The sequence below is a fragment of the Centruroides sculpturatus genome, unplaced genomic scaffold (assembly GCF_000671375.1).
Source record: "Centruroides sculpturatus isolate CEXI.00-Female unplaced genomic scaffold, Cexi_2.0 scaffold85, whole genome shotgun sequence".
NCBI classification, from domain to species: domain Eukaryota; kingdom Metazoa; phylum Arthropoda; class Arachnida; order Scorpiones; family Buthidae; genus Centruroides; species Centruroides sculpturatus.
This window is the reverse complement of record NW_019384798.1, coordinates 101,315-125,111: the sequence shown is the minus strand read 5'-3', so window position 1 is coordinate 125,111 and position 23,797 is coordinate 101,315. Positions and strand designations below refer to the sequence as shown.

Sequence of the window (23,797 nt, the reverse complement as noted above, 5' to 3'; positions counted from 1 at the left end):
TCCTGATCAAAAGTCAAAGGCACGAAGTCAAAAAATGGGCATTTTTGAGCATCCAAGATGCAAAGATAGCATAATTCATGCCAATGTTGTAAGGCCCTACTTAAATCTTTTTCATTTCAAAATATAAAAAGATATGCCCCAACATTTTGAAAAACTTATCAAGTCTCAGGAGTGCATCTCTTGCAAGAAGGGTTCCCATGCACCATATGGAGGAGTGCATTATAAACTTAAACAGGCAAGAATCAATGTTGCTTGTACCACATAATGAATAAATATTGATGTTTGGCACAGAGAAATACAGATAACATAACTAACATCAATGACATTTGAAAACACATTTTATATTTTGAAAAAAAGATTTAGGGCTTCACAACATATGTGCAAATTATACTGTTTTTGCATATTGGATGTTTGATAATTCACAAATGGTCATTTTTTTTATTTTGTGCCTATGGTGACTTTTGATTGGAACCACTAGAACTACAAAATATGAAAGATTCAGCCAAATTCACCAACATCCATTTTCCATAAGTTTTTTGCAAGGTTTATGATGAATCTTGATTCATCATAATATCATATTTGTTATACCTGTCTGAGCTTCCACTGGCAAGAAGGAATTCGTTTGGATGGAAATCCACATCACCGACGGAACCCGTGTGGCCTCGAAATTCATTCAGCATTTTCCCGGCAGGAAGGTCCCACAACTGAAATGAAAACATGTTTTTCCATCAAAAATTTCTAAAATTATTAGAAAATATATAAAATTTTCATTAGATTTCATATTATTTTAAATATACTTGCCCATATTAAAACAGACACAACACATATAGTCACTTCTGTTGTCTGGTTGTGTTTAAACACAAGTGACAATATGCACAATATTGCAAATACAACGCAAATAAATGTTTTCTGTAAAATATAATATTTGAAAAGTAGAACAGTGACATTCTTTTCAAATACAGTGAAAACTGCTTAGGCGACCACCTGCATTCGACGGGCATCTGTCAAAACAGGCAAAAATTTCTGGCACTGAATAATTTATCCATAATCTTCATATAAGTTACCTGTATTAAACGACCACCTGTGTAACACAACCAAGAGCATCGATTTTTGGTCCAAAACAACATACAACAACTGTAATAAGCACCACTTCCGCAAATATATCTGGTCTAAACTATTGTTCAACAACGTTTCCCCCCTCCTATTATAATGAATTAGTCTAAACTCTCATTCGAATCCATCTTGGGCACTTCTCCCACCCTTGAAATTAGGTGCAGGTCTTAATGAATTAGTCTAGCAACAAAGGAAATTCATTTCAGTTTGTTCGAAATTGTCCAAAAAACGAAAGAAATGCACAGTGCTGTCGTTAGAAGATCGTATTAAAGTTATCACAACAGCAATTAGCGGTGAACTTTAACTGTGAGAAAACGAAATTTATTTTACTGTAGACCTACAGTATTTTCCTTGGAGGTATAAAATATTGTACACAATACAATTAATCGGCTGATCTCATTGTTTGATAAAATTTATTTTTATTTATTTATTTAGAAGCTCATATACAGTACATGTGTGATAAATAGTTTCTGTATCAACCTACCTTATTTCCACGATATTTTTAGAAAAATAATATCCAAGTAATTTTTGCACGCAAAATATTCAAAGAATAATAAATGCATTAATGCAAAAATCAGTTTTACAGACAACCTTCCTTTTTCAATTCTGCAATGACAATTGTGAAATGTAATGAAATCGTATAATGAGAAAAAATAATAAAATTGTTTTATTATTAATTGATAATTTTTCTTATTGTACTTAAAAAAATATTAAAAAATTAATCTTATTTTAACTTTTAAAAATACTGTATTTTTAAAAGTTAAAATAAGATTAAACTTCTAAATATCACTTTTGGTAGCTGTTATTATGTTCTATGTATGTATGTCTCTTTAATCCGACATTAAGTTTGGTAGACTATCATTACAGCTTTCAGGTTAGACACTTCTTTTATTGTTTCCACATATGTATTTCAGACTTATATAAATGTTAACTCCCTCTTCAGTGCAATACTACAAATTATTAAAAAAAAAACAATTAGTAACATGACAAAATTCTTTGCGTGCAGGTCATATTTACTATATAACTATCATACTTAAAAATTGTCACACTTATACGATACCTGTGGTTCTGTCTTCTAAAACCACGGTGTATAACAGGTAACATTGAAAAGATTTTAAAATACAGCCATTAAAAACACCACAAATACATTTTCCAACATTAATACAAAAAACCTAATATATTAATAATTTTATAATTTTTTACTTTATAACATTATGTATCTTAATAAAGTAACAATATAACATGATATTCACTTTTAACATTTGCTCATAAAATCTTATATAAGTACAACTTTTAAAGAACGTGTATGTTCTGTAATATAACATTGCAGTAACTGCAATTATAATCATTTTACAGATTAATTACATGTAGCATAGTAATATTAAAAACATTTTTCAAGAGAATACATACACAATTTTACAATATATTTCTAATTATTTTCTGTCACAATACTATGATAACTACATTACAATCAATTTTTTTCATTAGCGCCACCTATTATATTATACCACTGTTGATCTATTTGCATACCAAGATAAGATTAAACTAATGAATACCAAAACCAAAGTGATGTAGAGATACAATGCGCTTGTATATCGATGATGTAATACACGTAACTGAGGAGCAAACAAAAACAACCGAGTTGAATTAATTAAGTCGAAAAAAAGAAAGTGTGCATTATAATTCAGAAAATGCAAGTACTATATTAATCTTTAAAATATTGGTATTAAATCTGTCTTATAAAATCACGACGACTCCTGTAAATCGAGTTATCTGATAAGAATAAAATACAATACCAATATAGCCCTATTGTTGAGAAAATTTACTTATTTTTGCTCACCTTAAGTTTTGCTTAGTAGAAATGCTTACAGAAATAGGGTATTACAGCACCACCTGTATTGGAAGACCACCTGTCTAAAAGACCACTTTATGAAGGAACTATGCATGGTCGTCATAGACAGGTTTTACTGTATTATATTTTACAGAAAACATTTATTTGCATTGTATTAGTCAAAAACATATATATATGTTACTGTATTTTAGTTTTCAAATTAATTGATAATTGAATCATTTTAAAAGGATTAACATTTGTTACCAAGTATGCTGCTGTTGTCAGTAATCAGGGTTAGCAAGTTGGTGGAAGATACAGTACTTTTTATAGACAATTTTGAGTACTGATTTTTATATCAATATTTATATGGTATTGTGTTATAAGATATTGTACTTTTTTGGAGCAGCCTAAAATGAAGAGCCTAACAATCTTTAATATTGTGCCAAAGGTCGAGTGTTCAAGCTCATGCTCAATATCATGTCACATTTAGTGGGAAGATATTCCCACATTTAGTGGGAAGATTTTTGTAGGAACGAGAGTTTAAGCTAGTGGGAAGCTTATCTATTGATATAAATTGGCAATGACAATATTATTATCCAAGAATTGACTAGTATCAGATTACTGAATGTATCAAACTAGCAAATGACTAGATTACAGAGATTGTACCATATGAAGAAAATGAAGAACAGACAAATTAAGTCTGCATTTTTGAGAAAAGTAATTTGAAAAATAACGTTATCAGTACTTATGTTATGAATTAATTTTTCCCTTGCTCATTAAGCATGTAATTCTATAACAATACTCACAAACATAAATAAGGTTTACTAAAATTTTATTATATCTAAACCATAAAATATTTGGTTTCCTATATATTAATAAATGATGGCTAGTATCTTTTCTGAAGACAAAAATAAAAACAGAAAAACTCATAAAATTTTCTATTATGCATTAAAATATTTGATGATGATGCTTTTATTTTATAGTATTTAATTTGTATAACTACAAAGGTTATCTGAAGTAAGGGTTTATCACACTAAGTGACCAATCTAATATATTTTAAAATTCTTTATGCTCCTGTACACAATGAATATATACAATTTAGGACTAAAATCATAAATTTAGCCAAAATGCATTTTGGATTTTACAATAATATAACCCCTCTTCAGTTACAGATGTTATTTAAAAATTATTTTTAAAGTTATAAATATGTATATATATGCAGACAGTGACCAATAACGGGTTGGCAAATCAGTTCTCCAGGCAGTCACCAACATTAATTTTTCCTCTCCAGCGGTTATTATTGACCTAGCTGCAACTATCAGCTCCCACCAAACACCCCTTGAAATCGGGTGGACCCCTGGTCACGTTGGCATTCACATAAATGAAGTGGCAGACCAAGCCACTAGTCATGACACTCCCATCAACTCCTGGTGGAGACCTCTCATGGCACATGACCTGATACATCAGATGCGGGAATCGATCATCCACAACTACACAGATACTACTATTCTTTGAGGAAAATGTCGCGACCATCTCCAAAACTTTCGTCCCTTGGATATATCATCACGCCTCGTCTCGCCACACAGAAACCCTATTGGCTAGACTTTGAACCGATACGGTCCCCTTAAACAACTTCCTCTATTCTCGACGCCAATGTGCCTCGCCAGAAATTTCCGTCCACTATTGGCTTGTCTGCCCGCAATACACACGTGCCCGCCAAGAGCTAGGCCGTCTCTTAACCTTGGACCTCACAATCGTCCATACATTAACTCCAATATACTGGCCTCATACTGACCTTCCTCCTCGCCAACATATCAAAATCTTGGATCGTTTTGTTCACCACACCAACCGCTTTACCTAATTTCTAAGTGGAGTGATTCGGAGAAAAAGCCAACAGGCTAGAGTCTCCATATAAATAAGACAAAGAAAGAAAGAAAGGAAAACGGGTTTACAATACTTGTTTTTTTTTTTAATTTCTTAACTAAGAACTTCATTTTATCATCTATTATAATTATTTCAAGCCAAAAATAAATTCTTGAGTACATATTTTATTTGCCACTTCATAAAGCTTACAACTTATTTCTATTTACTTTTGATTATCAGTTTTTGTTTGGTTATATGTTATTGCTATCTTTTTTTTAATCATTTCTATTGATTTGCTCCTTTTTATATAATAGGTCTAATTCACAATGACACTTGTATCAGAAAAGTCCCAATGTAATCTTCATAGTTATATAGACTTAATACTATAATATCATATAAGAGTTAGAAGTACAAAATCTAAATAATGCTTTTATTTATATGATTCAAATAATATTTTATTTAAATGATTTCTTATTTACATAATTTCAACTCTTCAAGAATATATGCCTCATATTTGTTTAATATGGTTATTTGTAATAAAATGGATCAAAATTTGATATTATTGTCTCAAAAAACTAAAGGGGTTTTTGTTTAAACATAATTCAAGTAAAATTTAAATTTTATATCTGTTATACAGTGTATAAATTACTATTAATTTTTAGTATTTTTTCAATTTGTTGTTTCTGTATTAAAGCAGAAATGTAATTTACATCGTTAATCTGTATTTTTTCTTTTTTTTTAAGTTTCTCTAATTTTTTTGAAAATTTCAAAAAATGTGTGCTGAGAAATTAAATAAAACAAATTGATTCTTTTGGATTATATAGGATTTCAAAATACAAAATATACTTGTAATAATGATTCAAATCACTCCTTAGTTGCATTATAGCTTCATCATTGTGAATATTAAATTTGATGACTTATACAGCATCTGGCAGAAAAAATGGGCAATTATAAATAGAAACATTAATAAATAGTTAAAAGCTAACAAATAAATTTTCATGTACAAGATTTCAGAATAACAAAGTTTGCCATTTGTGTTTTGAAAGATGTCATTATGCAAGTAACTCTCATTCATTCATGTGCACACACCCCACATCTTCAGAGGATGTCATGCATGGAATGGTGCAGCCTATTTTCAGGTATGCTACTGATTGTATGTCAAATTTTTTGATGAATGAGTTTCAAAATTTTGTAGACAAAGTGTGGTGTATGAAGATCATTCACAATATAGTGACTCATTTATCAAAAATTGGCACAATCAATAACACACCTGAGTATGTTATTGATTATGTACCAAATTAAATATGTTATGCTATACTATTCTTGATTTCCTTCAAAAATGTAGTGTGTTTACACATGAATGAGTGTCACTTGCATAATGTCATCTACAAAACAAATGGCAAACTTTGTTGTTTGAAGTCTTGTACATGAAAAATTGTTAATAAATATTAAGTTAATAAATGTCTATTTATTATCACCTATCTTTCTGTCAGACAGTGCACAAATGCTGACAATATATACTGTTTTTGGCAGGACAATACCATTCCTTTGCTCTGTCTTAGTCATCCTGACGTTTTAACAAAATTTTCAAATTTCATCCAATTTTAATAAAAAATTAAACTTAGCTCTTTAGTTTTGTATATTAAGCACATTAATACACCAGTATTGTATTCTGAACTTGTGATTTATTGGAATATGCTGCTGCATTGATAAAGATCATAAATTTGAATGGATACTGTTGAGAACAATGACTGAATGGCATGAAATACAAAATAGTTTCTGTGAATTTAAGTAACACATTATACTCATAGAAACAGATGAAATTTGATTATTCAATCAATGGATGCTAATAATGACAATAACAACCAAACACTTGAATAAATGGAATAAAGAAACACTTGATGTAGCCAACAGATGGATCAAAATGATTGATGAAATGCATAAGAGTTGAATTCCAGGATTTTAATAATTTGATAGAACTATTCCTTTCTTTTCCAGGAACTACAGCTTTTGTAGAAAAAATATTTTCATTTGTGAATTTCTTGTGATCAAAAGAGATCATGAAGCCATGAGAAAATGCTAATTATAAAGTTGTATTGTAAAGCATAATTTTACAAGTTTTATAATAAAACTGAAAGTGACCAGAACTAACTAAACAAAATAAATTCAACTGAGAAATATATTTGGTTTGAGCCTGAAAAATCTTGTGTATCAATAAAGTATTAAATCTGGTATCATAATGTAATAAACACTTTTTCTTTATTAAATTTTCAAAGATAAAATCTTTTAAGGAAATTTTGTATGACACCAAATCAATATCACAAATAATGTATGAAGAAATTGTTAATGTTGATCGGTACTTCTTGACTGAATTTTAATAAGAGCCTGTATCTATCAGCTATGGCTCCTTGGGCCTGTTTTTCTTTTTTTTGGCATGAAGAAATTATGGTCAGTCTAATTATACAGATGAGAAGAACAAAACTATATGGAAGTGGAATAAAAAAGGTTTTAACTACAAACACAGTTATGTAGTGCACCACATTTGAAAAATCTAAAAATTATTAATCTACATAATAACCAGTTTCAATAACAATCTACTTATTTCAAACACTTATGAAAAATATCAGTAAACAAGAATGTATTCCAGAAGCCATACCTTAACAGTCCCATCATCACCACCTGATGCAATCCATCTTCCATCTGGACTGAATTTTAAACTATTAACTGTTTTGCTATGACCCTGTAATAAACTTTTATTTAAAAAAATAGATTTTTTTGTTAATATAATTATTTTTAAATTTAATTATACATGCCTTATAAGTATATATACAGCCTTTCCTTCTGATATCCCATAACTGTAAAATAAAAGTACATAGTTAATAAAAACCTGAAGTGCTCATTAATTAAAAATCTTTAATTACTATATTTTGTATTGCTTTTAAAGGAAAATAAGTAGAAGTTCTGTCACAGAAAGTTATTCTATATAATAATATATATTATAACAAATATGATAGACTATCCCATGTATGAATGCAACATGCTCAAATGACAAAACTATCAATGTAATTTCCTAGTATTTAATGTTTCAGATAAACAATGTCATCATGCACAAGCAACCGATTTCTGATGAAATCACTTTATCATAATATGATAAATGAAATTAATTATTCATAACAACAAAAACTTACTAAATTCTGTTTGAAATATAAGGCATGATCAAAAAGTTTCTGTTGAAAGCTGTACAGTTCAGATTTGGTATGCCAGTTGTGCAAAAGCACCATGACCATTTAGGCAAGCATCCCACTGCTTCATCAGGTTGAATATACCCTGTTGGTAAAACTCCTGTTTCTGCTGCTTGAAGAAGTCCGAAACTACCTGCTGCACTTCTATGTCCAACCGGAACCTTTGACCTTTTAAGGACTTCTTTAAGGGACCAAAGGCATGAAAAGCACACAGGGAGAGATCAGGACTGTAAGACGGGTGCTAGAGTGTCTCCCACTTTAGTGCATGTAACTTCTGCATTATGACATTTGCAGTATGGGGACGTGTGTTATCATGAAGAAGAATCACCCCATTTCGCAGTTTTCCTGGACATTTTGCCTTAATTGCACGTCGTAATCTCTGCAGTGTTTCGAAGTACTGTACCTCAGTGATAAAGACACTTGGTTCCTTGAAATCAATAAGCAATGGGCCCTGGTGATCGAAGAACAGGGTAAGCATCACTTTTCCAGCAGATGACTGGCTCTTAACTTCTTGGGATGAGGGGACGAAGGATGACACCAATGCATGGTCACCACTTTTGACTCAGTTTCCCAGTGGTGGCACCAGCTTTCGTCACCAGCAACAATGCACTCAAGGAATGTGTTGCCTTCAACATTGAAACGCATCAGGTGCCACGTCCTTAAATGGAAACTTTTTGATCGCCCCTTATACTTTAAAAGTATTTATGTTTCCATCATCTGTGTACAGAGTCTTCCAAAATGAATGCTACCATTTGAAATTATTGTAATTAAGTTAATTATCTGAAAGTATGTGACATACACCAATTGACAGAGTAACAGTTCCAGTTTGTCACCCATCTGCATTTGAAAGTCATGTTGTCTACTACCTCTTGAAAGTATCATGAACAAAAATGATGACACTGTAACAGAGAAGCCATATTGTGTTTTGTGAAGGCACAAACATATTCTAAAATCTTGGAATCACTCATTGTGCAACTGAATCATAGCTGCTATGAGGTGTGCTAATAGATATACTATACAAGTTAGGAATAATTTAAGTATTGGTTGAATGTGTGCTGCATGACAAAAGGTACACATGTTGAAAAATCATAATAAGCAAATGTGAAACTTGGACATTTTCCAATGCTCTCTGATAAAAACAAACATGATTACAATAATTTAAAATGGTAGCATTCTTTTTAAAAGACCGTGCATGTATATGTATATATTACTTATAATTCCTATTTTAATATCACACAGTTGGCAGTCTGCTTTTCAAATCAATTGATACTTTTCCATCACCAAGAGCAAGGAATTGAATGGAACAGCTGGCAAATAAATCATTTGGTAAGAGTCATGTTGTTTTTCAGCACTATCATGTGCAAACATCTCCAGAGATTGAAGTTTTCAAGCAGTCTAAATTCACTTTGGAACGATGAAGCAGTATTGATGAAGTTGTATTGTTATACCCAAAAACAAAGAACTTTATACACAAATCTGATTTATAACAACTATTTTTTAATGTAAATTATTTAAAATTTTTTACAATGTCAAGCTTATAAAATCAAACAATTTTAAAAATTTATAAAAATTTGATGAAATTCTGAAATATCAGTAAATCAACGTCTCAATGTAAATAATCTTTGTAGAAACATTTTTTGTGTAACACAAAATTAATTACATTCTAATATTCAGGTTTGTATAATTAATTATATAAACAGAAATATTTATTATTGATTATTTTTTAAACTAATGATTTTCAATATCTGTTTTTAATCTCTATAAAATATTCCTTGCATAATTCTTTTTCTATAGTTAAATCATCTCATTTCTTAAATATTTCTACAGCTAGGTTACACCTAAAATGTAACAAGTAAGTTTTTAGCTAGAACACTGTAGGTTGTAACTTATAAATTATGTATTATAAAAATATGTCCTATAAAATTATTCAAAAAACAGAATTATATTTGATTATTTGAATATCAAACAAATTTTTGAAGAATTATTATGATTTCAAAATGTAAGCAACTTTGATTCTATTTTTGTAATTTTTACTAATGTTAAGAACGATTTTTCTTAAAGATTTCATAATCTGAAAAGACTGTTTCATCCCACTTAGTGATTATGTATTTCTAATACTCTGTGTAATGTAAAAATAATGGTTCTTTTCAAATGTTACATCATTTCAAAATCAAGCCTCAAATTCTATAATGTGGAAAAACAGCCTCGTGGAAAATACTTGAAAATTTATTAATACATCAGTTCAACAGTTTAACTGTTTTTTGATGCCTTTTTAGTTTACGTTCAATTTTTATAATGTTGTATAACAAATATCTCAAATCAAAATTAAAACATTGAATAGATGATCAAACGAAATACAAAAAAAATTGTTTTTATATGATCAGAAAAAAAATTTTGTTCTAATTATACATTTAATTAAAATGCTAGACAAAAGATGATTTACTTGTTTCAGTCATAAATCTTCAAAATTTCAGAAAAATTATCAAATCATTCTTCTGACTCACAAAGCTTAATTTTGCCAATTTTATAATTTTATTGTTTTTTAATAAAATTGTATTGTGCCTTCCTCATTCTCAGAAAATAAAATTTCCTATAAACTAAAAAGATGATGACTGTAAAAAAATTCTTTTTATGTGAATAAGATTTTCAAAATGTATTATTTATAATGAAATTTGCAGAAAGTAAACACATTTTGGATTTTATAAAATTTATATCTGTGTTATAAAAAGTAAATTAAAAATTTTGTATTTATGCAAGTGACAATAATATAAATATCAAAATTAAATTGTCAATGTGGTCTCTATAGATGCTCCTCTCCATATGCTTTTCAGATATTTTTACATTATTAAGCTATTTGGGTGATTTTTACCTACCATTAAATGAAAATATTAAATATTCATGAAAATAATTATTAAAGTAAATGCATAATTAAATTTGACATTGCAAGAGAAATTGGCCACAGTTAAGATTTTCAGAACTTACAATATTATTCTCTTTAATTCAACTAATAATTTAAAAAGTATATTAATCATTAATACTGCAGGTTGCTTTTATGTGTATGACATTTGATTTAGCTTATTTTATTAGATATCTTTATTTAAGATATCTAAGAATAAAACTTCAGTCTGTACAAAATTAAAAAAAGTATTGAGTGAATCATATTATGATCATCTGTGATGTATCTCATTGATGTGAATTCAGAAAACCTTAATGGATATTGATAAATCAGAAGTTACCTACTCTTCAATTGATTTTATTCGCAAAGAATATTCTTGGAAATGTCTGAAGTACAAAACTAAAATTATTATTATTATTGTTATTAGTATGAAATATCTAATAAAATATTTATTTTAAACCTTTTTATTTTTTAGTAAAGATTTATATTTTATTACATAAAACAGTATCATTGAATGCTTTGATGTGTGGAAAAACTTTGTAATTAAAATTTTTAAAGCATGTACTGTATCATTGTAACGTAAGCTTGTATTATTTTTAAAGATGTTTGAATATTTACATGCAGACATTTCTAAATCAGTTCTTATAAAGACTAAGAATACAAAACATTTACTTTAATGGAATTTTTTAAAATTCAATTAAATTAGCATTTTCATAATGCTTATTTAATTTAGGACATTAATAATATTTTTGGAAAAAAAATCAACAAAAATCAATAATTTGATGACTTCTATTTAATGATGTTAACATGAAATTTGTATATATCTTTTATAATGTCATTTTCCTTAAAAGCTTTACCTTAATGTTTGTATCCAGAGAACCAGAAGCAATAAAATCGCCATAAGGATGAAAATCTAAGCACTTTACATTAGATTTATGTCCCGTTAGAGTTCGTACAACTGTAAAAGCAAAAAATTATTATTATTTACTTAAATTATGTAATTTTATTAAATACACTAAACAATAGCATTTTAAAAAAAGTTTACTTTTGGCAGCTTCTAAATCCCAGATCTTCAGCGCCCCCGACATAGATCCGGCACAGACCATATCTTCTAAATGGCTGAACTTGACACATTCTACAGAAGTGGTATGCCCTGTCAAACTCTGAAATAAATTATTTTACTTCAAATTAATATTACTAATATAATNTAACAGAGGTAAAGTATGGCAATCGGTCAGAAAATGACCCCTTCCCAAAATGTTTACATTTTTGGATTCGGAACCTTGTAAAGTAGGGAAATAATTAAAAATTGGGGTATAAAATTAGGAAATAAAAGAAGTTGGGGTTTTTTCTGTATGTATGGATATTAATGTGTGGTGGAAGCAAGATTTTATTCACCAAATTTGAAGTTTAATAACTTCTATACATTTTGCCAAAGAGATTTGACTATTAAGGGAAAATGTTTAGATGTACAGAAATTTTCATAAAAATCGAATCATTGGTTCTGTAGATATGGCTCCACCCTCCTAATATCTTTAGAACCAATCTGAAGACTTGTAAAAGGTAGCAATTTATAGGGATAAAAACAAAGAATAAAAATCAGTACAATGATATGAGAGGACCCATTACAGACAAGATTTAAAGGTTATATTACATATTGTGAACATAAATCGAACAAAAACCAAAGTAAAATTCTAAAGTTTTGTGCATGATCTATCTGATCATCAGTATTTCATATTTAAAAAAACCAAAAACTTAAGTAAGTCTTATCAATAAAGATCCTATGCAAATATAAAGTCATTGATAATTAGATATTGTTATAAAATACATCAGACAGATATAACAATACCAAACATATCAGTAGTTACATAGTAAATACACAAGTTACCTGAAAAAAAGTGATGCACATAATCGATAGTTTTATATTAGAAATTTCAAATTAGGCATAATATTACAAGTAAATGTTCACTCGTCATAAAAATTCATGTCATTATTTTCCCTTTCTAGAGTAATTGACATAATTCAAGTATAACCAAGCTATTGTTTACGATTATTTTTTATTAATAAGATTATATCCTGAAATTTTACGATTGTTATTTTGAATATTTGGAGACTGAAGAGGAAAGTTTTGGCAACTGTACTCGATCGACCGTTGAATTTAGACTAATGAAAATTTTAACGATCTTAAGTGCTATTTTACAATTTTTGGCTACTTAAAAGTGCTTTAATAGTTTATTTTTATATAGAAAGAGTTACAATTTAAGATATGCAAAGTGTAACTATAGATTTCTTTCACTTAGCAAATAAAACTTTAAAAGTTTCTATTGTAAATATGGAATTATTCAGATATATAAAAATTAAAAATATTCAGATTTAAAAACTAAATACCATAAATTTATAACTAATTCAAATTTCTCTTATTTCTAATAAAATTAATATAAAAATTATGTTTTGATAAAACACTTAAATATTTCTAATCCAAATCCCTTTGAGCCTTTCTGGCTATCTTCAAATGTTTAACTACTACTAAAACAATAATGTTCTTAAACATTCTAAACATTTATTGTTCTCTTAGAAGTAATTAAACACTTGAAGATAAGCCATAAGGCTCAAAATCACTTGGGTTTTAAATTTTTAGAAGTTTGCTGCATAAAATGATACTTTTCATACTTTATACATGATTTATACAGTTTGGAGAATTCATTTTCTGTATATTAATATAAATTTATTATCAAATTCAAATATAAATGAAAAAACAAAAATTAAATTATAATCATCAGTCAATCCAAACTTGCAACTTTATTTCAACATTTAGAATGTTATTATTGGCTTCATCATCATTAAAATAATTTAGAATCTTCATATTACTATTTGTTTACTTAATAAAACTTTAGATATGGATAAATATTATATAGAATTTTGAAGAATTTAAGATTCATTAAGCCAGCTCTATGCATTGGCATTTGCAATCATCAAATAATTGCCTATTTGTCTCCTTTGATCTGTTACAATATACTGACAAGAGGCAGGAAATGGCAAATCTCAAATAATAGCCATAAGTAAACCACCTGTACGACTCAGTATCGGCCAAACATTTGCTCGGCATTTGGCAAATACCAAATGAATGGGCCCATCTTTAGACACTTCGGAAAGTTTGTTGCAAATATACATCTCTAATAAAGTACAAAATAACAGTAATTACATCAATTTTTGAAACACTTTCAAGTCTTTCTTCTAAGTATTCATTCTCTGACAAAGAGCTGAAACTTTACATAGAGTAGAGAAATATAGACTCTCAAGTTACTTCTGAAGAATGTCATCATCAAAAGTACACAATTCTAATTCCACACTATTTTGTTAAGATCTCCAATAAAGCATGAAATAGTGGACTAATTGAAAAAGTGCATTTTGAAATAAGATAATTATTAGTTTTAAAAATCTAATTTCATCTCTAAATAAACATTAATTAAACAAGAAATAATTACGTAAAATTTTTATTGTATTTTTAATTAAAACATCTTTTGTAAAGTTCTTCATAATTAATAAAATAATTGAGATAATCTATGGAGAACTCATTTTGATTTAATGTTACAAAAACTTGTTTCATCAGAATTATTACTAACCAGAACATTACTTCAAAAAATATATTTATTTAAATTTTTGAAGAGTAAGTAATTGATTTAATTTATAGCAAATAAAGCATCAATACTTTTCAAATTCCATTTCTCCAATTTTAACAAATTTATTTTCAATAAAACTACTACTAAAAAATAATTTCAGATTACTATCAATAAAAAGATGGCAAGGGTCATTGCATGATTTTTCCAATGCTCAAACAGGAGGTTAAATTAATTAATTAAGAGGACCGAGAAGAAAATCTGATAATTTTCAATTATAATTTCTGAAGTTAGAAGAAAAAGAGAAAGCTTTACGTTTTTGTAGCATGGTCAGTGTTTTAAAAATTGCAAATGTCAATAATGAATAAAATTTCCATTAAATCTGACCCCACGTGAGATATGAACCCCTACCCCTCTCACCAGCTTATAATGTCCAAAATGTACTAGTATTAAAGCCACTATATATACAAGTATAATTTTCAAGTTTAAAAATGTTTGGTCCATGGAGTCCTGAAATATTATAAAGCAAAATACAGGACAACATATACACGCCCAAACAGAATTTTTGTCCCCTTTTTCAATGTTTTTAGAATTAGAAAACTTTGAAACATTGAGAAATGCAAAAAACCAGGGGGGGTCAAAACTTGATCAATTAAAGTATTTTCCTTCTGTTACTTTATTTACAGTCGACCTCCCTATAACATGGTAGATACATTCCGTTTTTTATGAAATTGATGTTTTAGCAGACCTTGCCAATCACAGCCCGACACGTGTGAAGTTTACGGACTACGGCTGTTTGAAAAGTTTTTTTCCATAAAATTAATCGATTCCTAGACTAATTCAACTCAACATTTCCAAAATACGTATATTTTTTTGGGAATAATCCATATAAACTATGCTATAAACAAAAAATTGTAAGATTACTTACCAAGTGTGCACCGTTCGGTGTTGCCATTGCTTAAGCTTGTTTTCAACGCGGAGCAGTGCACCAAATGGCAGCCGCGATTTCTGATGTTATTTTTCTGTGAAAACTTTGTTGAACTTTGGAGACATCATTAATATAAATAATTTTTAAGGCTGTTGAATAAGAAATGTTTCTTTCACAAGAAATGTATAAAATTAGTGCAGTATTAGACTTACAGTACCTAATTTACATACTGTACAGATAATAGTAAACTCAACTTACTCGCCTAAACTCTCCGTAGCGTGGCACTGGAAGGCAGAAAGTAGTTCGGCTGCCCGATGACGTTTTACCGAATTATAGGAGTTTTTTTTACGGATTTACATGTTTGTACGGATACCATCGCAATTTTTTCACAGTCATATAGGAATCTGAACTATAGGAACCCGTATTATAGGGGGTCGACTGTACTTACCTGGCTGTTAAAGTAAGAAAACTAAATACGAAAAATTTCAGTCCTTTGATTTTCAAACAAGATTTTTTTTATTGAAAGTCTTGATATTTTGCAGTTAAACTTCAATGCATGTAAGTGAGACTTAACAAAATTTTTCAATAACCAAGAAAGTTTAAAATAAATCTTAATATCTGTAAACAAGGATGAATAATCTTTTATAAACCTAACTAATTTTTCAGAGAGACAAACAATAAATCCCTCCCCATAGAGATAATTGAATGAACTTAAAAAATTAAGTTATTTCATGCTAAAGCTTTTAAATAGATTGATAAAAATTTTTATTAACTTTTATATGCAATTTTACAATATACAGAGTTAACTTTCTTGAAGATATGCCAGATGAATGTCAATATCCCATTTTTTTAAAGCCATATTGATTAAAAGTATTGCAAAATTAATACTTTGATGCATATCATCTAATGTATCATTAGATTGCAAAACCTTTCTTTCCACTTAAAATAAACTAGAACTTCTTTAGTGTTTTAGTTTAACTTTCTAAAATTTAAGAGAGGAGGAGGAAGGGGAAAAAAAGTAACCTTTATTACACTATTAAGAAAATTAAATAAATAAATAATCAATTATCATCTCATTAAACTATTGATTATTTTGGAAATTTAAGAACAAAATTCAAACACCATTTCATTTCTATATATTTATTAAGACTGAAACATTTGCATTAACCTATTTTTATAATTTGGCATTTAGATTAAATCTATAAAAACAAAAAATTATTTTTTAAATTGTTATAATTTGATCATCTAAATTATTCTTTGTAAGTTTATTAAAATGAATAAGAAAGTAATTTTTATTGTTTCTAAATGTTTGCATTATTAGTATTTAAAGTAAACTAAACTAAAAAATATTCATTATAAAGAAAATTCTACATTTATATTTAAATAAACAAGCACCAATTTTTTTTTAGTTTGTTTCACTGTATAATTTGTATATAGATGTACAAAAATAATTATATATATTATACATACACACCTTAATATAGTGCCCTCCTAAATAGTGCTACCCTTAAAGCGTCAATGAATGTAAATGGGTCTTTATCAAAAATATTAAAATGGAGGCTATTTTGGCAAAATGAATTATTAAATGTGGAATTTGCAATGCAAAATCCTAAACTTAACTTATCACTAAATCACAACTTCTAAACTCAAACTCACTTATACAGACCACATTATTAAATACAATTCTTTGAGGTTCTTCAGTTTAGTGGTCCTACTCGATTTAGTGTTGAATTGTGGCACTAAATCAAGGTTCAACTGTATTTAATTGGAATTTTGAATAATCACAAAAAATAACAATTTAATAAGCATTTTCCACCTGCGGAAGTTTATTAAAAAGATTAAACCATTCAACAAAACTGACCTAACATTGTCTAAGAAATATAAGTGTTAAATAACAGCATCAAATTTAGCAATGAATGCAATACAGTATAGTATTACTGTGTACTTTGAATTTTCATCGAACAAAATCTTTTAATTCATGATGTTGTCATTGTATTATGTACAACTTTGGCAAGAAGCTGTGATTATAATTAAAATTTACATTTATTTTAGATTAAAATGTGAACACACACAAGATAATTATTAGTTTTAAAAATCTAATTTCATCTCTAAATAAACATTAATTAAACAAGAAATAATTACGTAAAATTTTTATTGTATTTTTAATTAAAACATCTTTTGTAAAGTTCTTCATAATTAATAAAATAATTGAGATAATCTATGGAGAACTCATTTTGATTTAATCAAAATACAAAATATACTTGTAATAATGATTCAAATCACTCCTTAGTTGCATTATAGCTTCATCATTGTGAATATTAAATTTGATGACTTATACAGCATCTGGCNAATTAAAATTATTTTCAAATTATTATTATATTTTAAATTTATATTTTTATATTAAAAAAAAAAAAGCAGGATTTTCAAATGAGTACAGTATTTACAATGGCCTCATTATTATATTAAATTCTCTGAGGACTTATAAAAATGGGTCAACAGAGAAGGTCAAATACATAAAATAACCATCACAAAAACTGTATTGTGTGACATCTCTCAACCTAAATTACTCCTTATATTTGCTTAAGCTTGTTAATGTATTTTATGTGTGGATTTAATGTGAATCCATTTTCAAATTTAATCCATTTTTTAAGGCAATTACTGTCTGTATAACAGACTATTCTGCTGCTTACAGCTTTACATTAAATTACTTAATTTTGAATTATATCAGACCATATTCAAATTTCGGCATAAATATAAAAAATAAATTACATAAAATTATTTTCTAATGATTTTCTTTGCTTTTTATTTGTAGAAAAACATTGTTTATAACAAATACATTTAATTAACCCACTTTGCAGATTTTTCCACAATCAGAAAAACAAAATTTTATATATCACTATCCCTATAATTAACCAAGCATATACATACATAAAAAAATATTTTTTATTGGGCACTATTTAAATCTTAACCTATTTGAAAGAATGGGCTACATCATTATTTTCCCACTCAGATAGATATTAAACAAAGATATTATCTATTTTAGACTATTAAGTGGCTATTTTTAGAAAAAAACTCCAGTTTATAAGCTAAATTTAGACTTTAAAAAGGTGTTTTAATTAATTTAGAAATAAAAAAAACTTAATTTATAACTTGTAAATTAAATTAAAACACTCCAAAACATCACAAATTAGGATAAACTTGATATTAAAATGAAAACTAACTTCAGTTTTTTAGCTAAATCTATAGACTCAAATTAAATCAGCTTTCTTTAAATTATAATTTAATAAATAAAAGTTCAGTTTACAGCACTCAAATTAAATTACAACGTTCAAAAAGTTAATTTTCTTAATAATAATTTCATAAATTGATATTTAAGTAATTGCAATTACAGCATTTTAATGGCGTTAAGGAAAACTGTGTTTTTGGTGTTAGATTCTCGCAGTTTTTACAGGAAATTGCAAGATATATTTTTCTTTTCCTGGAAAAATAATTGCCATTACGGTTGCAGTTTCCCCCATTTATTAAAACAGTCGCCCGCCAGCTGTGTTAACGTCTGTCGTTTCCGATGTAACGTATCTCGTTAACCAATTTCGTATCAATAAGCGAAACTCGTCCTATCGAACTACTTTTCAAGGCTTTCCCAGTAAGAAATCTCAATAAGGGTTGCTTAGCGACATTCGAAAACGTACAAATAAACAATGTGGACGAGAAGACAACCTTACAAGGAACGTGGGAGGTCGAATTAAAAATCCACGCAAATTCCTATGACGTAATAGATAAGGTCGGCAACGGATTTTTATCATAAATTTTACACCAAAAAGACGTGGGTACGAGTTCACCTCCTTGCTCCTTGTCGGAAATTATTTATAAAATTAATATAATATATATATATATATATAAACTTTCTGCATTAAAAATGGCGTTGTGTCTTCAAAAAATGTGTTTAATTAACGAAAATTCAGCTTTGTGGAAGCTTATTATAGTCCATAAAACTAAAGCAATTCTGAGAATTTAATGTGGAAAGCATTCGGGGATTCGGCGAACAAGAAATAGGCTATATCTGCGGTAATAAATATATAAATAATTAACTGTACGATTTATTGCAAAATCTCTTAATTTTGCTAGCGTACTTCCCCGGATCCGACCCTGATCATCTTAAAATTTGAAAATAACTAGTCTATATATACGTGTACTGTACATATAAAAAAGAGGACGAACGTGTTTTCCCACCTACATTCAACACAAAAGGGACAGTTGCCAAACACACATACACACTCAAGCAAACGAAAACAAAGCAGATAAAACGTAGGCCCGTATATAAATACATTGCTTCCGCGTTCCAATAATAAAAAAAAAAGTTTTAAAACTACAAGATGACCATTTCCAAATGGCCCGTACGACGACGCAATTGAAAATAACCGAAATAGTGGAAGAGCGTACGAAACCCGAATATCACCATTTTGACATATTTTCAAGAGATATGACCTTTCACCCCGGCCACCGGAGAGACAGCAATCAATTATTGCACAACCTTTTTCCTCACTCTCCATACATGGCTTACGGTTTGACTACCTTCGCGACACGTGGTAGACTTACACCACGTGGTACGGTAACTTCGTGACGTCACATCCGGATAGAATTTTGAAGCGGAAGTACGAGAGGATTTAATTATTTGAGTCGGGTCGGCCGAGTTTACGACGGCACGTCACAAAAATGCGAAAAAATCCGAGCCGAAGCGCATTTCGAACGTTATAACGCGTTAAAAACTTTCATATGTTTCTTGTCCGCGAACTTTAAACCCCGTTCACGGGGTGGAAAACAGAAAAGTACTCATTAAACACCTACTCATTTACATAACTCGACAGGTGTGCGCGCTTCAGACACTTTCTTTCGCATTTTTCGCGTGCCCAACTTTTAATAGCTAAAAAAGAAAGGAAAAAATTTGTTACATCGTCTGTTCGAAGTGACGCATTAACCAGACGACACATAATTTTATAAGTGCGTCCCCTTGTAGAATCGCTTGTATTTCTCGAAAAAAAAAACCAATTCAAGTTCACGAACCTAAAACACATTAGAACTACTCACGCTTCTTCGAAATCGAACCGTATCTAATATATTAAAAATAATAAATCGTAAAAAATGATAAAAAATATGTGAAATTTAAGCCGTCAGAAACGCACAAATTAGACAAGCGGACGACATTTGCCACAGTTCGTCTGCTTGAGGTCGCTGACACTAGCGCGTGCCAAACGGACCGTGAGAAGTTTATTCCGAGAAGCACAATGACGATTATTTAAAAAAAAATTCTTCTTCTATTAATACCGCTATCGATACGCCTAATAATAATATACATGAATTTTTAATTAAAAAATATATTTCTTACCATTATGCAATTGGGTTTGCCGACTGCCCATAGGTTGACTTTTTTATCTTCTCCTCCCGTCACCATCACCCTTCCCGACTTCTTCCCTAGAGCGAGGCAGTGCACGCTCGCCCCGTGCGCAACAAACTCCTCTACGAAAGGAAAAAAAGGGGAAAACTTGCGTTAAACATAATCCAAAAAGCGAAATACTTATTCAGTAAAGAAGATTAATAGCAATAAAGTGGCGACATCGGAAAACGGGTCGATGAGAGTCGCTCGTGCGAAATAAGCGTAAAACATCTTTTTGAGACCGTTACGACGAGAAAAGGTAGAAGGGAAACAAAAAAAGCAACACGCGAAACAGTCGGAGATATTACTCTCACCCCATTGAACCGAATAAGTAGCGGCAGTCCAGTTTCTCCAATCCCTCTGGAAGCCAAACAGTGAAGCCGAACTTCTCAACATGTCCCCCGTCCGAACCGAACTAAACGTTTGGCTTAAACGACAATTCCAATGTCAAGTGCCATTGGTGCACCACCTGTACCACGGTCTTTCACACCGCCGTCACTATGGCTACGAAGATTGACCCTTTATCGAGCCGTATCAAAACAAAAATTCCCGATGTACAGTTACATGCTCTTTACCCGTATTGCACTGTTCGCAAGTTTAATCTCTCCCCTATAGTTCTGTTATCTGTAACCTTATAACACACATTGACATCGGAAGCTGATTTTTCGCGTGGATGAAGGTTAATTATTTAAATATGTAAAATTTCCCGTATTTTTAGAATGTAAAGGGTTCGCTAACATTTCTAATGCAATCAATAAAACCAGTTAATTTGTTGAGCTCTCTAAGCTATCAAATTCATAATTTACACTTTATTAGTATTTTTATATATAATGAATATAGATATTTAATTAAATAAATTTTAAAATATTTAAATCTTTCGGAGGATAGACTTTCTAAATCAACTTTAGAGGCGAGTGAAGACAAAAGTTTTCTTATTTGCTGTGCTTATATTTTAAACATCAAAAATCATATGCCAACACTCATTTGACAAATTTGGACGTAAAACTTTAATTTTGTGTAATTGGGTTCCTGCTGAAGAGGTCTTGGCTTAGTTACAAGGCAAAATGCAGTAGAGATAAATATTGGTTTTTGATGTTCAACTTTTCTTATTCACTGTGCCAACATGTCAACTCATCACTGAAGTTGGTTATTCCTCACAAAAATTTAAATATTTTTAAATTAAGGTAAAATTTACTAGAGTCGCCATCTGTAGAAAANGTATATATATATATATATATATTCGTATTTCACATTTATTTTTACGTCAGAAAATATTTTAATTAAAAAGACTATTTTGAGAGTTACTCAGTTTACATTAAATATTTGACAGTAAAAACTTCAAACTTAGTTTTGAGGAATTTGGGTTCAAATTCGATTCGAACCCTTAGAAGTTTTTATTGCTAGACCTGAATATGTCGGACTCCGTCTTTTACTAAATGGCTACTTTAACATGGGTCTGGCCAAACATCATGGTGAGCATGAGGTTTGGCCAGGCTTTATGAGGTTTATGCTTGAGAAGCAGAGTTTAAAAAATTAATAAGCATAATACACAAAAAATATCCTATAAAAATGTCAAATTTATTAAGTAAAATTTCAAAACATATTTGAAAGAGGGTCATCAGTCATTAAATTTCAAAATTCTGTGTTCGTTTAATTTATAGACACGTCATTTTTGTCAGAAGTACTAATGAACAATTAATTTAATCATATATTAAAAATGAATATAGAAAATAAACAATTTAATTAAACTAAGAATACGATGGCAACTTTTAGTTTTCATTTTGGATTCTTTCCACCCTTTGGATGCTAAGAGGGTGTTCTTAAACAACACATTGTGAGTTCGGCCAAGCCCACAGTGAAGCGGCCGGTTGGATCCGAATATATTGTCGGGAGAACTACTCCCGAAAAATTCCTGCAATTTTTTCAGCCCGTCCAATTCGTTCACAGATCGATAAGGCTCCGTAAGGCCCCTTGTCCATGGACTATTCTCCCATGTCCGAAATAGTAAATCCTCCAGCCGATAGAAAAAAAAGGTCTACTGTTAATAAAAAACTAAATGTTAAATGTTATCTAAATATATAAAATTACTTGTCCTGACTGACTGACTGAGTCACTGATTGATTCATCATCGCCCAGAGCAAACCGCTGAACCTAAACAGGTGAAATTTGGTACACAGTTAGGGTATGTCACGAAAACGCATACTACGAAGAGATTTTTTCGAAATTCTCCCGCGGGGGGAGAGGGAGAGCATTAATGCTTAACCTGAAGAACGGCTTTTGAAATTGATTTCCATACTTCCCCTTAAATTCATAACATTTCAGACATTGTATAAATATTTTTATATATTTCGATTTTTTAACCAAATGTTCGAACCGTTTTAAATTCGAATTTGTTATTGCATATTGGTTCGATTATAGAACGATTGTAAACGATCCAGAAAATTGATCAAATTGAAAACAGTTCGTTTGATTCTCGGCAATTCTCATCATTCTCAGCGATAGGTGTTATATAACAATTACTATGGTTGTTGAAATATTGAATATAAATGACGTTTTCTTGCAAAATCCGCGCGGGCAAAGTCGTGAGTAACAGCTAGTAGAAGAATATATGAAGACAAAATCAATTTATAAATATAATAGCGTTGTCTTCTAGTGAGAGATTCAGGTGACATTTTCATGATTTTTCATAGTTCGGCATCTTTTTTCATCCTTCACTAGGCAAATTCTTCTATAGATCACGTCTTTCTCTAATGGATAAAATTCAGATCGCAAACATTATCCATGTGCAAAAATCAAATTATAATTAAAATTATATGTTAATTGATTTTTAATTTTTAAGTAGCTTGCCTAGTTAAGAAGAACATATCAATAACAAA

General features: G+C 29.5%; 1 protein-coding gene across 1 annotated transcript in view; it reads right to left on the bottom strand.

Moving 5' to 3' along the window:
* LOC111629440 (katanin p80 WD40 repeat-containing subunit B1-like) overlaps positions 1 to 23,797 on the bottom strand; it is a 74,113-nt gene that overhangs the window by 21,188 nt on the left and 29,128 nt on the right. The window contains exons 2-7 of the mRNA XM_023373339.1: positions 20,874 to 21,004; positions 11,991 to 12,108; positions 11,803 to 11,903; positions 7,621 to 7,662; positions 7,464 to 7,547; positions 589 to 704 (exon numbers count right to left, since the gene is read on the bottom strand). Of these exons, the coding sequence (XP_023229107.1) occupies positions 589 to 704; positions 7,464 to 7,547; positions 7,621 to 7,662; positions 11,803 to 11,903; positions 11,991 to 12,108; positions 20,874 to 21,004 (592 nt within the window). The remainder of the gene's footprint in view (positions 1 to 588; positions 705 to 7,463; positions 7,548 to 7,620; positions 7,663 to 11,802; positions 11,904 to 11,990; positions 12,109 to 20,873; positions 21,005 to 23,797) is intronic.